At 43.4% G+C, this 23,459-nt stretch overlaps 1 protein-coding gene across 1 annotated transcript in view; it reads left to right on the forward strand.

Annotated features, from left to right (window-relative positions):
- LOC126282058 (lutropin-choriogonadotropic hormone receptor-like) overlaps positions 1-23,459 on the forward strand; it is an 800,001-nt gene that overhangs the window by 356,263 nt on the left and 420,279 nt on the right. Inside the window, exon 4 of the mRNA XM_049981496.1 lies at positions 12,955-13,026. Coding sequence (XP_049837453.1) covers positions 12,955-13,026 — 72 coding nt within the window. The remainder of the gene's footprint in view (positions 1-12,954; positions 13,027-23,459) is intronic.

The raw sequence follows: 23,459 nt of genomic DNA on the forward strand, positions 1-23,459 counted from the left end.
TCTCGAAAAAGTTACTAAAATTGGTACGCCTTGGCACATATTTTGCAGGAACACACTAAGACGACGTACAGGATAAAAACATGTTGTTTAACTGTTATTCCGCCAGACGAGTCTTCTCTAAGTTCGTCAGCGTAATGTAGGAGGGAATGTCTTTCTGTGGCCCACAAGTAATCATACACAACGGATGAGTCTGAGGAGGGTACGAATAATCGCTCAATGGAACACGAAATTTGCAGGTACATAAAGAGAAACAATAAAACTAGCATTACTCTGGGATCCTGTTACAACGAAAATCTTTTGGGTAGTATGCATTTTTACTATGGTAAAGAAGGTGCTGTGCTATAGCAACGGAAAGTACTAGCAAGTAATTTGACTGGAGAGTTAACCGACATGAAGTGGTCAGCTAACAATAAGAAGGCGCCCAAGGTGAATTTTGCAGAGAACGCTAGGGGAGAGAAGATATTTAGGGTAATCCTACGGCAGAACACTTTATATTGACTCCATGTTATCCACTCTACCCTCTGTTAGAATATCACTAAATACTCTTGTTATGATTACAAGTGACAGCGACTGTTGTAGTTAAAATTGTTGAGTAAATGACCAATGCCTGTCGAGCTTCCACAACACATGTGAAACACACAGGACCTAGATGTGCTACCAAATCTGCACCACACACTAATGAAGTGCATTAAAGCAACCCACTAAAAGCCCACATGTTAATGTTGCATTTGTTTCAAAATAAAAACACCCACCAATGCGAGCCGTTCATTCATGCACATATCAGTGCTTTCATTTGACAAACATCAAAAAAGTTTTGCACCACCTTGGTTCACAGAACTCCTGAAGAAAGACGTTGACTGTGGTTGTTGTATCACAGACACAGTCCCTTTGACTGTTCAGAGATGTCACTAAACCCGCCCAAAGCTGTAAACAACCAGGCATAAGCAGCGGGCCGGCCGGTGTGGCCATACGGTTCTAGGCGATTCAGCTTGGAACCGCGCGACCGCTATGGTCGCAAGTTCGAATCCTGCCTCGGGCATGCGTGTGTGTGATGTCCTTAGGTTAGTTAGGTTTAAGTAGTTCTAAGTTCTAGGGGTCTGATGACCATAGATGTAAAGTCCCATAGTGTTCAGAGCCAGTCATGAGCAGCGCCTATTAGACGGAGGGGATCCAACAGCCGATCAGTTCCAGTCAATACACCAGGAAGGAGATACACAGCTCATGTTGTCTGCAGTTGAACCATGCCTAGACGGTCAATACCGCGGTTCGATCGCGTCTGCATTGTTACTCTGTGCCAGAAGGACTCTCAACGAGGGAAGTGTCCAGGCGTCTCGGAGTGAATGAAAGCGATGTTGTTCGGACATGAAGGAGATACAGAGAGACAGGAACTGTCGATGCCATGACTCGCTCAGGCCGCCCAACGGCTACTACTGCAGTGGATGACCGCTACCTACGGATTATGGTTCGGAGGGACCCTGACAGCTACGCACCATGTTGAACAATGCTTCTCGTGCAGCCACAGGACGTAGTGTTACGACTCAAACTGTACGCAATTGGCTGCATGAATGTCGCATATGCCTTCAACCAGACAATCGTCGGAGTCACGTTTGGGGGCAACCCGGCCAGGCTGAACGCCTTAGACACATTGTCCAGCGAGTGCAGCATGGTGCAGGTTCCCTGCTGTTTTGGGGTTGCTTTATGTTGGGCCGACGTACGCTGCTGGTGGTCATGAGTAGGACCATAACTGCTGTACGATACGAGAATGCCATCCTCCGACCGATAGTGCAACCATATCGGCAGCATATTGGCTAGGCATTCGTCTTCATGGACTATAATTCGCGCCATCATCGAGCACATCTCGTGAATGACTTCCTTCAGGAAGTGGCCAGCAAAAATGCTGGTTCTCTTGACGAGCACCGACGTGCTGAAACAATACAGAGAGGTCCTCTTTCTGCACTGGGCCCGCATCTCGTGGTCGTGCGGTGGCGTTCTCGCATCCCACGCACGGGTTCCCGGGTTCGATTCCCGGCGGGGTCAGGGACTTTTTCTCTGCCTCGTGCTGGACGGCTGTTGTGTGATGTCCTTAGGTTAGTTAGGTTTAATTAGTTCTAAGTCCTAGGGGACTGATGACCATAGATGTTAAGTCCCATAGTGCTCAGAGCCATTTGAACCATTTTTCTGCACTGGGGCTGTAGAATACTACCAGCAAGTTCGAATGAACCGGCGATTTGGAAATTGCTCCTGGGAGACGCCGACCAGGAGTTGCACCACATTGTTGAAGACGTTAGTGTTGCCATGGCTGAGAATGGTGGATGCAATGTGCGACCTTCAAGCAGTCCATGCGCTCTCACGACAGCTCAACGTTCCATGGTGCACCGTTCGAAAAGTGATGCGAATAATTGTGAAATGGCATTACAGAAATCCCTAGCGCGGTTCCGGGCTGTTGCGAATGCAAATGGTTGTCACCTTGAGCAACGTGTGAAACCTGGAACGTAAACATGATACGCAATTACCAAATTTTATCCTCTCATGTCGAAATTAAACTGTTTCTTTTAATGCTTTATTGATTATTTCTCTTCCGCGTGTCCTTACAAATGTTTCCACAAAGATTCATTGTCTTAGTATCACTGCTTTTTCATGAGTGGCCCTCCCAAGTAGTGAAAGGTTAATTATAGCCACCCTGTATACAAGGACGCAGGATGTCCATGGCATACCGTTGCGGCGTCAGAGTTCCCTCAGTCGCTACCACTAAACATATTAAATCATAACCAGTGGCTGCCCACACTAAAACGCAGGGTGTAATACCTCTGGGCATCTCCAAAAAATATTGAGAGTGAGTCCTTTCCGCAGATAGCCGCCATAGTCGCCGATAGAGGTTATCCAGAGGTAGAGCAGAACCGCGATTCGTCGTTCAACACAATGAGACGCCATCGTCAAGCAGCTCATGGCACCACTCCTCAGCCTGTGGTTTTGTGGTATAACAGACGAGCGATTGTATCAGTGCAAGGTGCAGATCAGGTGAAAAGAGTTTTAAACGCGGTGTGCCACAGGGATCGGCGATAGGGCCCATGTTGTTCTGAATTTCCGTTAATGACATAGATTCCACTGGGCAAATCTTGTAGTTTGCAGATGCCACAACACTGTTGTCAAAAGTGGAGAGTGTACTTCAACCTAATCGCCCAGCAGATCCTTTTCAGAGAGACCAAGGTCTTTCGAACAAGATGAAAGTTAATGAAGACAAAACACACAGGAAAATATGCAGCCTAAGTGAGACAGGAGCACTGGGTGACATAGAAGGTATTGAGCTTTTGGGACTTTTCTTTGATACCAAGGCAACTCGGTAAGAACACACACATATGTTCCAGATTCTCTCGGGTCCTATTCCTCTTGACAAAAGTAGAAAGAGTTATACTACAACAGTACCCATATACTATGCAATGTACCACAGTCACATCAGCTATGGGCTGTTACTATGTGGCCATTCCGCAGGCCCGCAAGAATATGCTTTTATTACAAAATAAATAAATGAGGATCGTTACCTCAAGCAAAAAGATTGGCCATTGCAAAGCAATTTTTTACAGGCTAGGAATTCTACTGTTTTCATCCAAACTATCTTCAACTGCTTTGTTCATACAAAGACAGATCATGAGATCTACAGAGAGAGAGAATATTGACAGGCCGAGGTGTCGATTAACTAAGAATCAGAACAGCTTCCCAATCGTGGTCCTAAAATTATTTAATGCTTTACCTAATGGTATTAAGTCTTTATCAACTGAAAAATTTGGGACTAAAATTTTGTGTACAGTAAAATACACTCCTGGAAATGGAGAAAAGAACACATTGACACCGGTGTGTCAGACCCACCATACTTGCTCTGGACACTGCGAGAGGGCTGTACAAGCAATGATCACACACACGGCACAGAGGAAACACCAGGAACCGCGGCGTTGGCCGTCGAATGGCGCCAGCTGCGCAGCATTTGTGCATCGCCGCCGTCAGTGTCAGCCAGTTTGCCGTGGCATACGGAGCTCCATCGCAGTCTTTAACACTGGTAACATGCCGCGACAGCGTGGACGTGAACCGTATGTGCAGTTGACGGACTTTGAGCGAGGGCGTATAGTGGCCATGCGGGAGGCCGGGTGGACGTACCGCCGAATTGCTCAACACGTGGGGCGTGAGGTCTCCACAGTACATCGATGTTGTCGCCAGTGGTCGACGGAAAGTGCACGTGCCCGTTGACCTGGGACCGGACCGCAGCGACGCACGGATGCACGCCAAGACCGTAGGATCCTATGCAGTGCCGTAGGGGACCGCACCGCCACTTCCCAGCAAATTAGGGACACTGTTGCTCCTGGGGTATCGGCGAGGACCATTCGCAACCGTCTCCATGAAGCTGGGCTACGGTCCCGCACACCGTTAGGCCGTCTTCCGCTCAAGCCCCAACATCGTGCAGCCCGCCTCCAGTGGTGTCGCGACAGGCGTGAATGGAGGGACGAATGGAGACGTGTCGTCTTCAGCGATGAGAGTCGCTTCTGCCTTGGTGCCAATGATGGTCGTATGCGTGTTTGGCGCCGTGCAGGTGAGCGCCACAATCAGGACTGCATACGACCGAAGCACACAGGGCCAACACCCGGCATCATGGTGTGGGGAGCGATCTCCTACACTGGCCGTACACCTCTGGTAATCGTCGAGGGGACACTGACTAGTGCACGGTACATCCAAACCGTCATCGAACCCATCGTTCTACCATTCCTAGACCGGCAAGGGAACTTGCTGTTCCAATAGGACAATGCACGTCCGCATGTATCCCGTGCCACCCAACGTGCTCTAGAAGGTGTAAGTCAACTACCCTGGCCAGCAAGATCTCCGGATCTGTGCCCCATTGAGCATATTTGGGACTGGATGAAGCGTCGTCTCACGCGGTCTGCACGTCCAGCACGAACGCTGGTCCAACTGAGGCGCCAGGTGGAAATGGCATGGCAAGCCGTTCCACAGGATATATCCAGCACCTCTACTATCGTCTCCATGGGAGAATAGCAGTCTGCATTGCTGCGAAAGGTGGATATACACTGTACTAGTGCTGACATTGTGCATGCTCTGTTGCCTGTGTCTATGTGCCTGTGGTTCTGTCAGTGTGATCATGTGATGTATCTGACCCCAGGAATGTGTCAATAAAGTTTCCCCTTCCTGGGACAATGAATTCTTATTTCAATTGCCAGGAGTGTAGCAACCTTTGAGCAGTATAGAAGAATACTTCTCTGGCAATAGTACAATGTCCACCTGAACTGCAACTCATTACCTATGAAAACAGCAATAACTCTGCTATTTTACTAGTCTGTGTTCCAAAACTATTTGTCTTATTATTGTAATACGTAAGGTAATCTAATCGTTAAACATGTTTCATATTATCCACAAATAGTTTAAATAGCAGTTTTTTTATTAATTTTATTGTAATAATACTGTTGTAAATTTGACGCTGTCTGTCCAGCCATAGCTAGTGAATGAGACAGTTAATAAAGATAATAAAGTATTGTTAACTGCACTTACGAATGTGTCTGTCATTCCTTAGTCGAACTGGATGCTCCTAGTCTCCAATCAAAGTTGCAGGATGACGTAGGATGTTGCAGGGACTCTATTGGTGGATCAGTAGCTGATGTGGAGGCGTTACGATGTCCTTGTAAAATACAGCAATGCCCCCTCAAGGTGGTGAGGTGTGGTCGACTGGACCCTTGACAACTGATATGCCTACCCTCACGTTCCCATGCTGTCCAACATCAGGACACTGTCACGTCCGAATGGCCTGCAAATCTGGACGTTGTATGAATCGACCAGCCAGCCACATGGAGACCCACTATTGGGCCACTGCACTGGTCATTGCTGATAAAGCTGTTTCATACGAGTACACAGCGTCACCTTGTTCTTCTCAGTGAGCATTCAACATCTGACGTGGCTGTGTACCCCACCAGGACCCAGGACTGGTTGAAAAAAAAAAAAAAAAACACGAGCAACACTAATGTACACTGGTGGCCTTTCTGCCTGTCAAAGAGAATTGCAGCTACCATAATTGACATACGCGCCAGTTGTGTGTACGTGTATGAAGTTACACTGACATTTGACCATGTCTTGTGGGTGCTTCACTTTTTCTGTACATTCGGGCAGTGTTGGAACTAGTTTGTTTATATTTATTGGTTGGAAATGGTCCAACTTTAACAGAAATATCATTACAAACAGTACTCGAGAATATAATTTCCCATATATTGAAATTAAAACATTCATCAAGAACTTCTCTTGTTTCAAATGGCTCTGAGCACTATGGGACTTAACATCTATGGTCATCAGTCCCCTAGAACTTAGAACTACTTAAACCTAACTAACCTAAGGACATCACACAACACCCAGCCATCACGAAGCAGAGAAAATCCCTGACCCCGCCAGGAATCGAACCCGGGAAGCCGGGAGTGGAAAGCGAGAACGCTACCGCACGACCACGTGATGCGGGCCTTCTCTTCTTTCTCTATTTTATTTTTTGCGAATAACTACTTTAATGTTCAGTAAATAAAGGCATTCTTAATTCTTAGATGACGAAATCGTTAATATGCCTTCTGAAAAGATGAGACTGATAGGAAGTTCAAAATGGCTATGCACTAACGGCTAAAGGATAAATGTAAGGGTTCATTTATCACTATGGGAGAGATAGACAACGCCAACATGAAAGTTAAAGAGTGCTTTTGAGAAAAAAGGAGTTTTTATAAATATCAAGAGCTTGAGTATAAAGACGATCTGTACAGAGCAGATGAAGATAATGTTATAGAAATGAGAAAGGACGTAGATGAAAATGAGATGAGAGATATGATACTGCAAAAAGAATTTCACACAGCTCTAAAAGACCTAAGCCGAAACAAGGCCCTGGGAGTAGACGACATTCCGTCGGAACTACTGATAGCTTTGGGAGAGCCAGTCATGACAAAACTCTCCACTTTGTGTGCATGTATGAGATAGGTGTGAAGATTACCAAACTATCGGTTTAGTAAGTAATGGTAGCAAAATACTAACACGAATTCTTTAGAAGAGAACTGAAAAATTAGTAGAAGCTAGCCCCGGGAAAGATTAATTTGGATTCTGTAGACATGTAGGAACACGCGAAGCAATACTGACCCTACCATTTCTGTGAGAAAACACGTTAAGGAAAAGCAAAGCTACGGTTACCTTTGTAGACGTAGAGAAAGCTTTTGACAATGTTAAATGAAATACTCTTTTTGAAATTCGGTAGGAGCAGGGCTAAAATACAGAGACCGAAAGACTGTTTACAGCTTGTACACAAGCCAGACGGCAGTTACAAAAGTCGAGAGTCATGAAGGGGAAGCAGTGATTGAGAAGGGAGGGTGACAGTGTTGTAGCCCCAACGTTACTATATCCGTACAACAAGCAAGCAGTAGAGGAAACAAAACAAAAAAAATTAGAGTACGAATTAAAGTTCAAGGAGAAGAAATTAAAACTTTGAGATTTTCTGATCACATTTTAATTATGTCAGAAGCTGCTTTCAGTCATGGAAGACCATTTTTGAACGGAATTGACAGTGTGTTGAAAGGAGGGTATAAAACGGACACCAACAAAAGCATAAAAAGGGTAATGGAATGTAGATGAGTTAAATCAGGTGACGCTGAGGGAATCAGATTAGGAAACGAGACACATAGTCGTAGATGAGTTTTGTTTTTTGGGCAGCAAAATAACTGGTAATGAGGGAAGTAGAGAGGATACAAAATGTAGACTGACAAAAGCAAGGAAACCCTTTCTGACGAAGAGAATTTTGTTAACATCAAATATAGAATTAAATGTCAGGAAGCCTTCCCTGAAAATATTTGTATGAAGTGTACCCTTGTACGGAAGTGAAATGTGTACTATAACAGTCTAGGCAAGAAGAAAATATAGGTTTTCGAAATACGCTGCAACAGATGAATGCTGAATGCTCAGATATAGTCTTGTAATTGTATTAACTTTTTAATTATTTGTACCTTCAACTAATTGTTTTTGTAACTTATTAACTTTTCAATTATTTGTACCTTCAACTAATTGTTTTTGTAACTGTATTAACTTTTTACTATTTTTGTGTCTTTAGCTGTAGCCATTGCTTAGTTTTAGTTACTGCTAATACTTTTTTCATTTTCTCAGTTTATTCTCTTCCTTTCTGTAATAGTTCTATTGCAATTATTTGTCTCTCCTTTAGTTCATTAGTTAACCATCTCTTCGGTTTAAACTGTGCATAACAAAAATTACTATCAGTATCACTTTAGCAAATTTCAATTTAATTCTAGCTTCCTACGATACTCTATTAAATATTAAGCTTTCTTCTCTCTGCTGGCAGCATCGGCCTCTTAAATCACTCCTCTTTCCCTTATTTCCACCCTAAGCTGTTTCAAATACTCTAATTACACTTTTCCTCTTACGACATAGGATACTCAGTGACACACAGCTGTCACCATTTTGGTCATATTCTCCCTGCACCGAATACCACTAATCCATTTTCTATACTCCCGCAACCTCAGGAAATCTCTTGCAGTCGCTTTTCTTTCGGCTCTCGCGGAGTCACAAACAGGGCGCGCAAAATCTCGGACACCCCTGGAATATGTCACTTGGCGGAAACACCGGTCAGTGCCCCTCGCGGCAGGTAGTGCCTAACAAAGGGACAAACCAGTCTGCCACCCTACTCCAGGCTGCTCAGCGGAACGCGTCCGAGCTTTTAGCAGCTCACTGCAACATTCAGTCTTTACCTGCGCATTACGAAGAACTTAGCCTCCTCTTCCACCAACTAAACTACCACGTAATACTCTTATCCGAAACGTGGTTGAAACCACACATATCCTCTGCATCTATTCATCTCCCAGGGTACACATTTCTTAGGGCAGACAGATCAAAAAAGCGAGGTGGCGGGGTCGGCGCATATATACGAACAGATCTCAAAGCGAAAGTCTTATGTACGTCAAATCCTGCTGAAGAAAAAGAGGCTGAATTCATGTTCATTGAAATAAATATACAAAGTCGGAAATTCTTGACTGGCGTCGTGTACAAGCCGCCAAAAATAAGCTCAATGAGTTCCTTCCAGTCGGAATTACATTCACTTCAGTGTCAATACGAACATGTCATCGTAATGGGTGACTTGAACATAGACCTGCTAAGAGACACTCCCTCCGCAATAAACCTAAGAAGATTGTTTAGTTGCAATAGCATGAACATTCTTCCATTACAACCTACACACCATACGGCGCACAGTCATACTCTTATAGACGTGATCGCAACGAAACAGACTGACAAAGTAAGAGATGTTGGTCAATCATCGGCCCCTGGCCTCTCAGCACATGATGTAATATTCCTGGCCTACTCTGTGCAGCCCCCAAGGATCAAATCGCGTTACATAACTTGTAGGAACATGAAACGTATTGACCTTGACGCTCTAACAGCCGATTGCTCAGAAATCTCATGGCATCAAATAATCAGAGAACCTACAATCGACGGCAAAATTAATGAACTTGGTGATAAACTCACTGCTCTCTATGACAAACATGCACCTGTGCGCACAGTCCGTGTAAGAAAATCTCCTGCTCCATGGCTGACAGCTGAATTACGTCAAATGATGACTAATAGGGATGCTGCCCACAGGCGTTTCAAGGCAGATCCGAAACCCGAACGTTTTGAAGAATATAGAAAGCTACGGAACAGAGTGAAACAATGCATTCGCAATGCCAAAATCAGGCACGCTCGCTCCCTCGTATGCAGCGATCTGACACCCACGACTCTATGGAAGAATCTCCGTAGCTTGGGGGTCGGAAAGGCAAAATCGGAAACTACTTTTCATGTGTCAGCTAACGAATTAAATGAATTCTTCTCTGCACCTCTGAATACCAGCACGGCTGATGATTTCCGTCCACAAGAATCCCCAAACAGGATAACTAACAACGATACCTTTCATCTAAAACATGTAACAACAAATACGGCAAGAAAAGCAATAATGAGAATCTCTTCTGATGCAATAGGCAACGACAGTATCGGTATAACCATGATTAAGAATGTTGCCGATATCTTAGTACCTGTCTTAACTGACATATTTAATTTTTCCCTCGTGAACGGAATATACCCCACTGCATGGAAAAGAAGCAAAATTCGACCCATCCCTAAGATCGAAAACCCGCAACTGCCTAGTGATTACCGACCAATTAGCATACTGCCTGCTGTCTCCAAAGCACTGGAATATATTGTTCATGACCAAATCACTGAACACTTGCATGAATTCAGTCTATATGACAAATTTCAATCCGGTTTCCGTAAACATCACAGCACAAACACTGCTCTAATTAAAGTAACTGATGACCTGAAATATGCCACCGACAATCGAAAAGCAACAATATTGACGCTACTGGACTTCAGCAAAGCTTTTGACACTGTTAACTTTGACATATTACTCAGAAAAATGCAACAGCTTAATTTCTCTGATAGTGCAATGAGATGGTTTGAAAGCTACTTAAAAGACAGACAGCAATGTGTTGTCTGCGCAAATGAAAAATCTTCCTGGAAACATGTTTCTTCGGGAGTGCCACAAGGATCAGTCTTAGGACCACTTTTGTTTTCTTTATATGTCAACGATATTTCGTCGGTTTTGTCCTCCTGTAAACATCATTTCTATGCCGACGACCTCCAGCTCTATCTCAGCGTCAGACCTGAAGACGTAAACACCGCAATCGCTCTGATGAATGATGATCTGTCTTCAGTAGTGACATGGGCGAAAAACCTGGGGCTTAAATTAAATGCAAAAAAGACGCAAGTAATCTTAATAGCCCATCAGAAATTAATAAGTTCAGATTTCCGCGAACGGCTACCTCCTATTCTGCTCGAAGGTACTCCAATACCATATCAGAAAACAGTGAAGAACTTGGGTGTAACTTTGGACGAGCATCTCAACTGGGCGGAGAATACAGTCGCAGTGTGCCGAAAAACGTCTGCTTGTCTCTATGCTCTCAAAAAGTTTCGGAACATATTCCCACAGGACTTGAAACGCCAGCTCGTGCAAGCACTCGTTCTACCGAACCTCCACTATTGTGATGTGATTCAACAAGGCATGAGTAGTGAAAACAAAAGACGGCTAGAGCTAACCATGAATGCCTGTGTGCGTTACACCTGCAACATTCGCCGATATGATCATGTTAGTGCTTCATACTCCGAGCTAGGGTGGCTGCGGCCGGACAAACTGCGTGACTACCACACTCTATGTCTACTTCACCGACTCCTCATCGCGCAAGCACCCCAGTACCTAGCTTCAGAGATTAAAATCCTGTCATACCATCATAATCGAAACACGAGGTCACTCTTATCTGGTATCCTAACTGTGCCCACTCACAAAACAAAAACTTTTGCAAACTCCTTCTCAGTTGCCGCTGTCCGCCTCTGGAACAAACTGCCCCTTACCTTGAGGAAAATTCATTCTCCTGTTGCTTTTAAGAAGAAGTTGAAGCATTTCCTACTATCATCCGCATACAATTCTCCACAAAATTAATGTGCAAGGCAAATCCTCTCATCTGTCAAATAGCAAAGCTAGTGTCTCCTATCTTGCTATCTTGCTCCTCTTCATCTATCTCTATTAGACACGCAGTCTCCTTTTCCTTTATATTTTCCTTAATTATGTTTCATCATGTCTCTCTATTCTTCTCCTCGCTTCACCATGAGTCTCCCTCATACTCCCTGCTGCCAGCACTCCTATCTTAAATCTTTCTCTTCAATAATGTATTTTTCGAGGTGTACCTTTCTAATTGTTTATCTCACTTTTTGTATTAGATGTAGTTTAACATGCCTACTGAAACCTATGACTGTAAAATAAGTAGAATGCCTGGTTAGATGTAAGAGAGGGCCTGATGGCCCTAATCTTGCCAGGTTAAATAAATAAATAAATAAAAAAATAAATAAATAAATAGATCACGTAAGGTACGAAATACAATTTCCGAGAAAAAATATTTGTGGCACAACCTGATTGGCAGAAGGGATCGGGTGGTAGGACACATTCTGAGACATCTAGGGATCACCAATTTAGTACTGGTGGGAAGTGTCGGGTAAAAAGCGTAGAGGGAGACCAGGAGATGAATATAGTAATGGCTCTGAGCACTATGGGACTTAACTTCAGAGGTCATCAGTCCTCTAGAACGTAGAACTACGTAAACCTAACTAACCTAAGGACATCACACACATCCATGCCCGAGGCTGGATTCGAACCTGCGACCGTAGCGGTCACGCGGTTCCAGACTGTAGGGCCTAGAACCGCTCGGCCACCCCGCCATGAATATAGTAACCAGACTCAGAAGGATGTAAGCTGCAGTTGTTATTTGAAGATGAAGAGGTTTAGCACAGGGTAGAGTAGCATGGAGAGCTTCATCAAACCAGTCTTCTGACTGGAGGCAAGAACAACAACAGCAACAACAACAACAACTTGACGGAAATGTAATGTCGGATCATAGTAATTTGCACAAATTCTTTTTCAGCTAATATAACTTTCGTTATTGTATTGCTTTATAAGAGGGCAAAATCATAATTTTTTTTAAATGAGAACAAACTTAGTGTATCACTTACATTACATTAATTAAATTTTGATTGATTCATTCGTTCATCGTATGGTATGGGTCCTATAGTGAATGACAACCTTCAGGAATGTGGAACAAATCACAATTTATTTTGACAAATTAACAACAAGGTCTACATTAATGTACTCTCACCAAATCACCGTATAAATGAGTTTCGAGAAATTGAACGAATTCAGTGGCTTTCAGAGACAAAATAACGCTTTGATAAAGGCTTTGTTGAAAAATTATCTGACGAAATGACCATCTGAAATTGACGAATCGTCTCTTGGTAATAACATTTCACACTGTTCTAGTGTGTTATATGTGACAATGTGTGTGTGTATCTGTGTGTTTACAGGAACCTGGGTAGCAACCTTCTGACGTCGGTGCCTGTGGGAGCATTTCCTGAGCTGCCACACCTGCTTATCCTGTGAGTACTGCCTCTTATATCTGAATTTTCCTGTCTACCCACACAGCTCTGAAGAGCGCACTGTGGTCCGCAACGCGTTCAGTATTGCCGGACAAGTTATTCTGTAAATGACAGTTCTTCCATCACTGACTGGTGTTCGTTCATAGATCCAAACGGGAGCCCTTTTAGTAAACCTGGACAGCGCAACCAGTAGACTAAAAGCAAATACAAAATACATTTGAAAAAAATCTTATATTGCCATTAAAGGAGAAAACCAAGTGATTACTAAAATACCAATGTTCCAGATTCCATTTTATTTATAACGTTTCAGGATTGTTTTTCTCGTGCTTGTACTATAATTCTGCAGGCCATTCTCAAGGGTTAGTGGAAGAATCTCTTATAACTTCGTGTCTTCCACAGGAGCTTTAATGACGTATTACAAGCCCAGTATAGCTGTAAGTGATTTAAAAAACTGAATATAAATGCTTCACTTTTAGCCCTTCAGATACTTGCAAAATTCCATAATACAATGTGTTTCAAGATAATGATTAACATTCTCTTTAGTAAATTTAACGAAGTTCTATAAGAATAATATATATGAAGAACCGGAGAGAAATGGGAAAGGTACATGTTGCTCTCTTGGTTAATGAAAGTTAGAAAGTGAAGGAAAATAGCTTCGCCACTACTTTGGATAGCGAAATAGTACCTCTACCTAATAAAATATTGACGAATGTATTTGGAACAGTGAGATTTAAATGATATCTGCCTAATCATTGATTTTCGACGTTATTAGCTGCATCAAAAATATGAAAGAAAAAACAAAATGTCCCTTAAAATGAAAATCTTAATATTTAACGAACAGAAAACGCTGTTTATGTACCACGTAGCCATTGTAGTTTAACTAATTATTGATGCGGGAGAGCAAATCACATATAACTAACAATGAATTACAATAATGGATCAAATAAAATGGAATATAGTCATTCTTACCTTTTCTGTCATTCCTTTTAACTTGTATATTATTGTTATTATTATTATCTTGGGCACCAGAAAAATTCCCAAGAGAATGGATCACAGCTACAATTTACTCACGTTATAAAAAAAAAAAAAAAAAAAAAAAACAGACAAAAGTGTTTCGGACAGCTATAGAGGAATCTCCCTCTTGAACTGTACCTACAAGATTTTTTCCAACATTCTGCGCAACATGATCGAAGAACAACTGGATAAGGAACTGGGGAAATACCAAGGAGGCTTCAGACCTTGGAGACGCTGTGCCAAACAAATAATTACTCTGGAATTAAGCATGGGTTATTACAGCAAACGAAACAACACTCTCTCAATTACATTTATAGATTTTAAGAAAACATATGATTCCGCCCATAGACCCTCACTCCTAAAAATTTTGAGACATTTCGGACGCCACCCAAAATTAATTAAACCGATAGAGCTTAACTTAACAAATGCAAAGTCGAAAATTAAGTTCAGGGGGGAACTTTCTGAATCAGTCTTGGTAAACACTGGTTTAAGGGTGATGGTCTGTCAACAGTTCTTCTTAGTAGTGCCCTTGAATACATAATGAAAGAATGGTAAAAATACAGTTCAAAGAACATTAAGATTACAACACAAAAAGATGACATAAAGTTGAATTGTTTAGGATTTGCCGATGACCTCGCTCTTTTCGCTAACATTTTTTTGTTTCTAATCTAAAAGGCAAATACAAAATATAATTGATTTTTGTAAAACTTTTCATCCCTTATCTCACCTGCTTAGAGGTTGAATGAAGCACGTAAATTTTTATCTTTTATCAAGAAGTGAAACACCAGTTTTCGTAGTTCTGTTCAAAATTGCCTTAATAGCGGTATGTTTGAAAAAATCTTTCATCCCCTATTTTACCCCCTTCAGTGTCGAAAAATCCCTTCTTAAACGATGCCAGCTGTATAACATCAACACATTCTCTCAGTTTCAGGCTTTTGTACTTCGTCATTTAAACTCTCATCCCGTATTTCACCCCCATAGGCGTTTAATTGCCCAAAATACTGAAACACGTATTTTTTTATTTCTAACCGAGATGCCAAATTTTTATAAAGTCTTTCAACCCCGGTTTCACGCCTTTAGAGATGCAGTTTTTAAAAATTCTAAATGACGTCTACATTATAAGATTAACACCCTATGCAAATTTCATGTATCTATCCTTGGCGACGATCAGTCAGTGAGTCAGTTGGAACACTGTCTTTTATGTACACTAATTAAAACACCTGATTCAAAACTTTCAAAGCTTTCGTCGATTTTAAAATTTCTTAAGGTAAAATTTACGATATTATTTTAGGAAAAAAATACTCACAATTATCAGTTAATTAAATAACATCGAAGGTAAGCACTACTATGGCAATCCCGTTTATAACAAGCGAAAATCCAACGTTTTGTTTAATAAGAACTGCGTTTACTTGGCGGATTAACTTTAAATTGAGCGGTCGGTTAGTATATGCCTTATCCATGATTGTTTGGCTTCACATCAACACAGTTTGCACACATAGTAATAATAGCTTCTGAAGCATAACAACTGTTAAGCATTTACAGTGTCGAAGCAGAGTGAATAAAATATTGACTGACTGACAAACTAGGTATTTAATTTACTCAAAAATGCTACGTACCTAGTCAAAAAGCTAGAAAAGTTAACTGCCGAACCAAACGACTAATTTAAATATTAAAAACAAACGCAATGCCTCACTTGCTTGGTGCAATTTAATGCAAGGAATTTATATTTCCAAAAAATTACTTAACTGAAAAAGAAACTAAGAAAACTAAACTGACAAACTGCAATACGAATAAACCGCACTTCAGTTGCTTGCCGCATTACACTTTTTTAATTTAACGAGGTCTTTCCGTCTTGTTACTACACGTGCTCTAGACTACATCTATGTTTGGTAACCAGTATGGCGAACTTCGCACCGGTTTGCTTCAGTACCATGTTTTTAGAGCAGGTTAAGTGGTTATCAAATTTTAGACTTTCACTGCTGTCGATGGTGCTGAAATACCATTCTCGTATACGTTAGCTACACTACGAGATCCATCTAAAGCTGAGCGCGTTGCACACACTAGGGCTATTAATTTGTTCCACAAACTCTTTCCAATTGGTGCCTTCAATTAGAAGTAAACACTAACTGCTTAATTCAAGTGCGACCCACTCGCGGTGCTGAGCCGAGCTTAACAGGCGCCACTTGTAGACACTCCGACACTACGAAATCCACTCAGCTTAGCAAGGCCTAATCGACAACACAGGAAATCACATACAGAGGCTTCGCTCTTATCAACGAGGAGAAGCACTCACTGTGCGGTCGCGCTCCCATTCTCACTGCCTGCCCATCTTCTCTCTAGCGCCACCATTCCTGCCCTTTTGAAACAAGCCGCTCCAGAGTTTCTCTAATATCTGAACTGCGATTTAACCCGAGCCCGTTAGATCATCGAAGTTAAGCACTGTCGGGCTTGGCTAGCACCTGGACGGGTCACCATCCGGGTCTGCCTGGCGCTGTTGGGTAGAGGGGTGCACTCAGACCTTGTGAGCACAATTGAGAAGATACTTATTGAGAGGTAGCGGCATCGAGTACGGAAACTGACAACGGCGGGGAGAGCGGTGTGCTGACCACATGCCCCTCCGTATCCGCATCCAGTGACGCCTAAGGACTGAGGATGACACGGCGGCCGGTTGGTAACGTTGAGCCTTCAAGGCCAGTTCGGACGGTATTTGTAGCATTTGATTTAACGCTATAAATTATACCACGATCAAAGCTGAAGAAAGGTCGACCGCGCGACGGCTCGATTTCCTTTAATTAACTTTGTATTATATGAAGTATGAAATAGAGTGATTACTTTTATTTAGTACCCAGTAAAGGGATGTAGAAAATAGTATTATAAATGCTCTTATATCGGGAAATTACTAGTGATGCTGTCAATATATCGATAGTGTAATAAACATTTATCAATTTTGGTATTATTTCGACAAAATGTCGAAATTGACGGTGTATCGATATGTTTACCCCAACTATACCTATCCACAAGTACTTCGAGGTTCGTTTGACTCAACCTTTTCTGCTGACGACTCCTCCCGTCGAAGAAAGGAAAGGAAATTAGAATCAACTTCACAACAGCAATGAAGTCATTAGAGATGTAGAATAGGCTCTAGTCTTTATGCCAAGTGGCATACGTCTGCGGATATTTCTCCTGTAGATATTTTCTCAATTAGGTGATCATACAGAATTGTAGATGAGGCCTTGAGGAAGTTTATGAACACGGCATGCACCTGAGATCCGCTATCTACTGCCTTCCGTACTTAATCAATCGAGCAGAGCAGTCTAGGAATCACAGTATCGATACCTTTGGAAACAATGTTCATTCTTACTCAGATTTTTATGTATTTATTTCACATGTCTACTTCCATAGGACCAAATTAACGATGGAAAGTAAATCAGGAGGGATTAGTATAAGCTTCCCAGCTTTTGAAAAGATATTGCAGCACTTGCAGAAAATTTGACGGAATCAGATACTCAAATAAATTGTCTGGAAAGGATAGCCAATAAAAGTGGAACCTGAATTTCTGCTGAAAAAATAAAATCGAGGCGAATATAAAAAAAATGCTTCAAAATGTATAGAAACACAAGTAGGTAAAATAGAGCTAGCTAGGAAATTCAAACATCTTGAAGAAACCGTACAGCAGAATGGACTAGAAAATTTTGCAATAAATGTAAGTTAATAAAACGGAAAGAGCACAAGGTGACTAAGAATACCTAGAACAAGAAACCCATTTCTAGAAATTCGAAACGAGGGTATTTTATGCATGTAAACGCTTAACGAAGAGCTGTAAGCTGCACACACAAGACATACTTAAATGACAAGAAAAAAAAATGATTGGTGCAATACAAACCACGGATGGGCGGCGAATGAAATGTGATTAGATCTACAAAAATACACAGGAAACAATAAGTAGTAATACCAACACAAAGGTTAATTCTTCTTTGGACACTTTTACAGAATAAATGATAACAGACTAACAAAAGAAATATTCCAGTATATCTGTAAAAAGAAGCCAACAACAGCATTGATTACAAATATAAGAAAAGAACTGTGAAGAAACAACATCAAAGAGACGGAAACAACGGAATCAATTTCTTTAAGAACAAATTACAAACTAGGAAACATTCAAGGTAGGTCAGAAGTCAACATGAACAATGAACGATGGAAGGAAAAGACGTTATGATCAGGAGATTAAACAGGAAAAACAAAGAAAGAACGGGTATTGAAGAAGTTACGTATATCAGTCGACCAGAACGAGGATACAATAAATAATACACTACTGGCCTGCTACACCAAGAATAAATGCAGATGATAAGCGGGTATTCATTGGACAAATATATTATACTAGACCTGATATGTGATTACATTTTAACGCAGTTTGGGTGCATAGATCCTGAGAAATCAGTACCCAGAACAACCACCTCTGGCCGTAATAAGGGCCTTGATACGCCTTGTGTCAAACAGAGATTGGATGGCATGTACAGGTACAGCTGCCCATGCAGCTTCAACACGATACCAGAGTTCATCAAGGGTAGTGACTGGCGTATTGTGACGATCCAGTTGCTGGGCCACCATTGACCAGACGTTTTCAGTTGGTGAGAAATCTGGAGGATGTGCTAGCCAGGGCAGCAGTCGAACATTTTCTGCATCCAGAAAGGCCCTGCAACATGCCGTCGCGCATCATCCTGCTGAAATGTAGGGTTTCGCGGGGATCGAATGAAGGGTAGAGCCACGGGTCGTAACACATCTGAAATGTAACGTCCACTGTTCAAAGTGCCGTCAATGGGAACAAGAGGTGACCGAGACGTGTAACCAATGGCACCCCATACCATCACGCCGGGTGGTACGCCAGTATGACGATAACAATTACATGCTTCCAATGTGCGTTCACCGCGATGTCGCCAAACACGGATGCGACCATCATGATGCTGTAAACAGAACTTGGATTCATCCGAAAAAATGACGTTTTGCCTTGAACCTAGGTTCGTCGCTGAGTACACCATCGTAGGCGCTCCTGCCTGTGATGCAGCGTCAAGGGTAACCGCAGCCATGGTCTACGAGCTGAGATTCTATGCTGCTGCAAACGTCGTCGAACTGTCCGTGCAGATGGTTGTTGTCTTGCAAAAGTCCCTATCTGTTGACCCAGGGATCGAGACGTGGCTGCACGATCCGTTACAGCCATGCGGATAAGATGCCTGTCATCTCGACTGCTCTTGATACGAGGCTGTTGTGATCTAGCACGGCGTTCCGTATTACCCTCCTGAACCCACCGATTCCATACCTGCTAACAGTCATTTGATCTGGACCAACGGGAGCAGCAATATCGCGCTACGATAAACCGCAAACGCAATAGGTCTCAATCCGACCTTTATCAACGTCGGAAACGTGATGGTACGCATTTCTCCTCCTTACCCGAGGCATCACAACAATGTTTCACCAGGCAACGCCGGTCAACTGCTGTTTGTGTATGAGAAATCGGTTGGAAACTTTCCTCATGTCAGCACGTTGTATGTGTCGCCACCGGCGTCAACGTTGTGTGAATGCTCTGAAAAGCTAATCATTTGCATATCAAAGCATCTTCTTCCTGTCGATTTCGCGTCTGTAGCACGTCATGTTCGTGTTGTAGCAATTTTAATGGCCAATAGTGTACATTGTAAGTACTGGACATACCTATGATATGTTGAAATGAATCCATATTCTGGAAAGACGAGTGTAATTAGAGTAATGTGAGTTTTACAGCGCCCATAAGCATTTTCCGCTCAGCGTTTCCACGCTATTCTCAGGGCGTTTGAAACTGTTTTGGATTCGTCTTCGGGGAAGATTCCTCCGCAAACATTGGCTGAATTGTTTCCCCGGGGGCCGAGAAAAAATTAATTTGCGCTCTCGGCGCAGTCGGGTGAGTGGTCCAGAAACTAAACGGAGCGGGCCCCGGCTCCGGCGCCGCTAACTGCCGCTTTAAGCGGGCGGCGGGCAATTAACTCGGTGCTCATTAAATTAAGTTGCCCGCGGCAGCCAGCAGCGACTCTTGCGCTCGGCCCTATTAGCGCTCTGTGGCGCCGGCGTCACGTCTGCGGGGGACGCACAGTGGCTTCATGCGTCCGCGGAAACTAACCTCCCACCCTCTCTCCTCTGACTCAAGACACAAGGGCCGAGGGTCAGAGAATTGAAACAACTGCGGCGGCACGTCTTTGTACAGAGACAGTACGTCAGTCAGTTGTGTCGCCTAACTCTTGTCAACTACACTCATGCTCATAAATTAAGGATAATGCTGATGCATAGTGAAACAACGCTCTTGTGGGCGGTTTGCGGGTTTAAATCACCTCAGGGTATGACCATGAGGAGTTGGCAGCAGTCCACATAACCAGAGGTGCAGCGTGAAAGTGTACAGACCTTTTCAGACGTGCTAATGGTGACTGTGTATTGAAAATGGCTCAAAGAAATACTGATGACGTTATGAGGGGTAGAATACTAGGGCGACTGGAGGCTAGTCAAACACAGCAGGTCGTAGCACAGGCTCTCTGTATGCCACATAGAGTGATCCTAAGATTATGGCAACGATTCCAGCAGACAGGAAACGTGTCCAGGCGCTACAGTACGCGACGTCCACATTGTGCAACACCACAAAAAGACGGATATCTCACCATCAGTGCCTGCAGACGGCCACGGAGTACTGCAGGTAGCCTTGCTCGAGACCTTACCGAAGCCACTGGAACAGTTGTCTCCAGACGGAAAGTCTACAGACGACTGAAGACACATGGTTTATTCGTACAGAGACCTGCAAGGTGCATTGCACTGACGCCTGGTCACAGGAGAGCCCCTAAAGCCTAGTGTAAAGAACACAGTACATGGTCATTGGAACAGTGGTCCCAGGTTTTGTTCACGGAAGAGTCTAGGTATAGTCTGAACAGTGATTGTCGCCGGGTTTTCATATGGCGTGAACCAGGAACTAGATACCAACCCCTTAATGTTCTTGAAAGGGACCTGTATGGAGGTCGTGGTTTGATGGTGTGGGGTGGGATTATGATTGGTGCACGTACAGCCCTGCATGTCTTTGACAGAGGAACTGTAACAGGTCAGGTTTATCGGGACGTCATTTTGTACCAGTATGTCCACCTTTTCAGCGGTGCAGTGTGTCCCACCTCCCTCCTGGTGGATGATAACGCACGGCCCCACCGAGCTGCCATCCTGGAAGAGTACCTTGAAACGGAAGATATCAGGCTAATGGAGAGGCCTCCCTGTTCTCCATACCAAAACCCCATCGAGTACGTCTGGGATGCTCTCGGTCGACGTATCACTGCACGTCTTCAAACCCCTACGACACTTCAGGAGCTCCGACAGTGGGAGGCTGTACCCCAGCAGCTGCTCGACCACCTGATCCAGAGCATGCCAACGCGTTGTGTGGCCTGTGTATGTGTGCATGGTAATCATATCCCATACTGATGTCGGGGTACATGCGCAGGAAACAGTTGGGTTTTGTAGCACATGTGTTTCGGGATTGTTTTCTCAACGTATCACCAATACCGTGGGCTTAAAGATGTGTGTCGTGTGTATTCTCTATGTGCCTATGCTATTAGCGCCACGGTACGGTCGCAGGTTCGAATCCTGCCTCTGGCATGGATGTGTGTGATGTCCTTAGGTTAGTTAGGTTTAAGTAGTTCTGAGTTCTAGGGGACTGACAACCTCAGAAGTTAAGTCCCATAGTGCTCAGAGCCATTTGAACCATTTTTTTTTTAAATTAGCGCCAGCTTTGTGTAGTGTCACGTTGTGTGGCACCACATTCTGCAGTTATCCTTAATTTATGAGCATGAGTGTAAAAAGGCAACTATTCTATTAAAAAAATTGATAGACTACCAATAGGAAGGATCCGACGTTTGTAATGTTTGTATAATAATTTATCACGGCACGATAGCTTATATGTACACTAAAGCCCCAAACAAATTGTTAGTCATGCATATTCAAAGACAGAGATATATAAACAGGCAGAATACGGCGCGATGCGGTCAGCAACGCCTCTGTAAGACAAGCGTTTGGCGCAATTGTTAGATCAGTTACTGGTGCTATGGCAGGTTATCAAGATTCAAGTGAGTTTGAACGTGGTGTTATAGTCAGTGCGCGAGCTATGGGACACAACATCTCCGAGGTACGATGAATTGGGATTTTCCATTTGACGAGTGTACCGTGAAAATCAGGAATCCGGTAAAACATCAAATGACCAACATCGCTGCGGCTGAAGAAACATCCTGCAAGTACTCTACCAACGGCGATTGAAGAGAATCGCTCAACATGACAGAAGTGCAATTCTCCCGCAAACTGCTGCAGATATCAATGTTGGGCCATCAATAAGCTTAAGCATGCGAACCATTCAACTAAACGTCATCGATATGGGCTCTCGGAACTAGATAGAGCCGAAGGCCTCCTCTTGTGCCTTTGATGACTGCACGACAAAGCTTTACGCCTCGCATGCGCCCGTCTACACCGGCATTGGTTTGTTGATGGCTGGAAAGATGTTGCCTGGTCAGATGAGTCTCGTTTCAAATTGTATAAAGTGGATGGAAGTTACAGGTATGGAGACAACCTCGTGAATCCATGGACCCTGCATGTCAGCAGGAGACTGTTCAACCTGGTGGAGGCTCTGTAATGGTGGGGCGTGTGGAATTGGAGTGATATGGGACCCCCGATACGTCTATATGCGACTCTGATAGGTGACACGCACGTAAGCACGCTGTCTCATCAACTGAATCCATTCCATTCCATTGTGCATTCCAACGGACTTGGGCAATTCCAGCAGGACAATGCGACACCCCACACGTTCAGAATTGCTACAGAGGGTCTCCAGGAACATTCTTCTGAGTTTAAACACTTCCGCTGGCGACCAAACGCCCCAGACATGAACATTATTGAGCATATCTAAGATGACTTGTAACGTGCTGTTCAGAAGAGAGCTCAACCCCTTCGTACTCTTACGGATTTATGGACAGCCCTGCAGGATTCATGGTGTCAGTTGCCTCCAGCACTACTTGAAACTCTTAATCGACTGCATGACACGTCGTCTTGCGGCACTTCTGCATGCTCGCGGGGCTCTACACGATCTTAGACATGTGTACTAGTTCAAAAATGGTTCAAATGGCTCTGAGAACATAGGACTTAACATATGAGGTCATCAGTCCCCTAGAACTTAAACATAACTAACCTAAGGACATCACACACAACCATGCCCGAGGCAGGATTCGAACCTGCGCCTAGAGCCACTCGGCCACACCGGCCGGCCATGTGTACCAGTCGTTTGCTCTTCAGTGTATAACAAATTAGCTGACAAACCTGTTGTTACCTTGGTATTTAATAACCGATACTTCGCATGCGTGGAGGTTTGTTTCATTATTTTTAAA

Source organism: Schistocerca gregaria, chromosome 7 (genome assembly GCF_023897955.1).
Source record: "Schistocerca gregaria isolate iqSchGreg1 chromosome 7, iqSchGreg1.2, whole genome shotgun sequence".
Taxonomy (NCBI): Eukaryota; Metazoa; Arthropoda; class Insecta; order Orthoptera; family Acrididae; genus Schistocerca; species Schistocerca gregaria.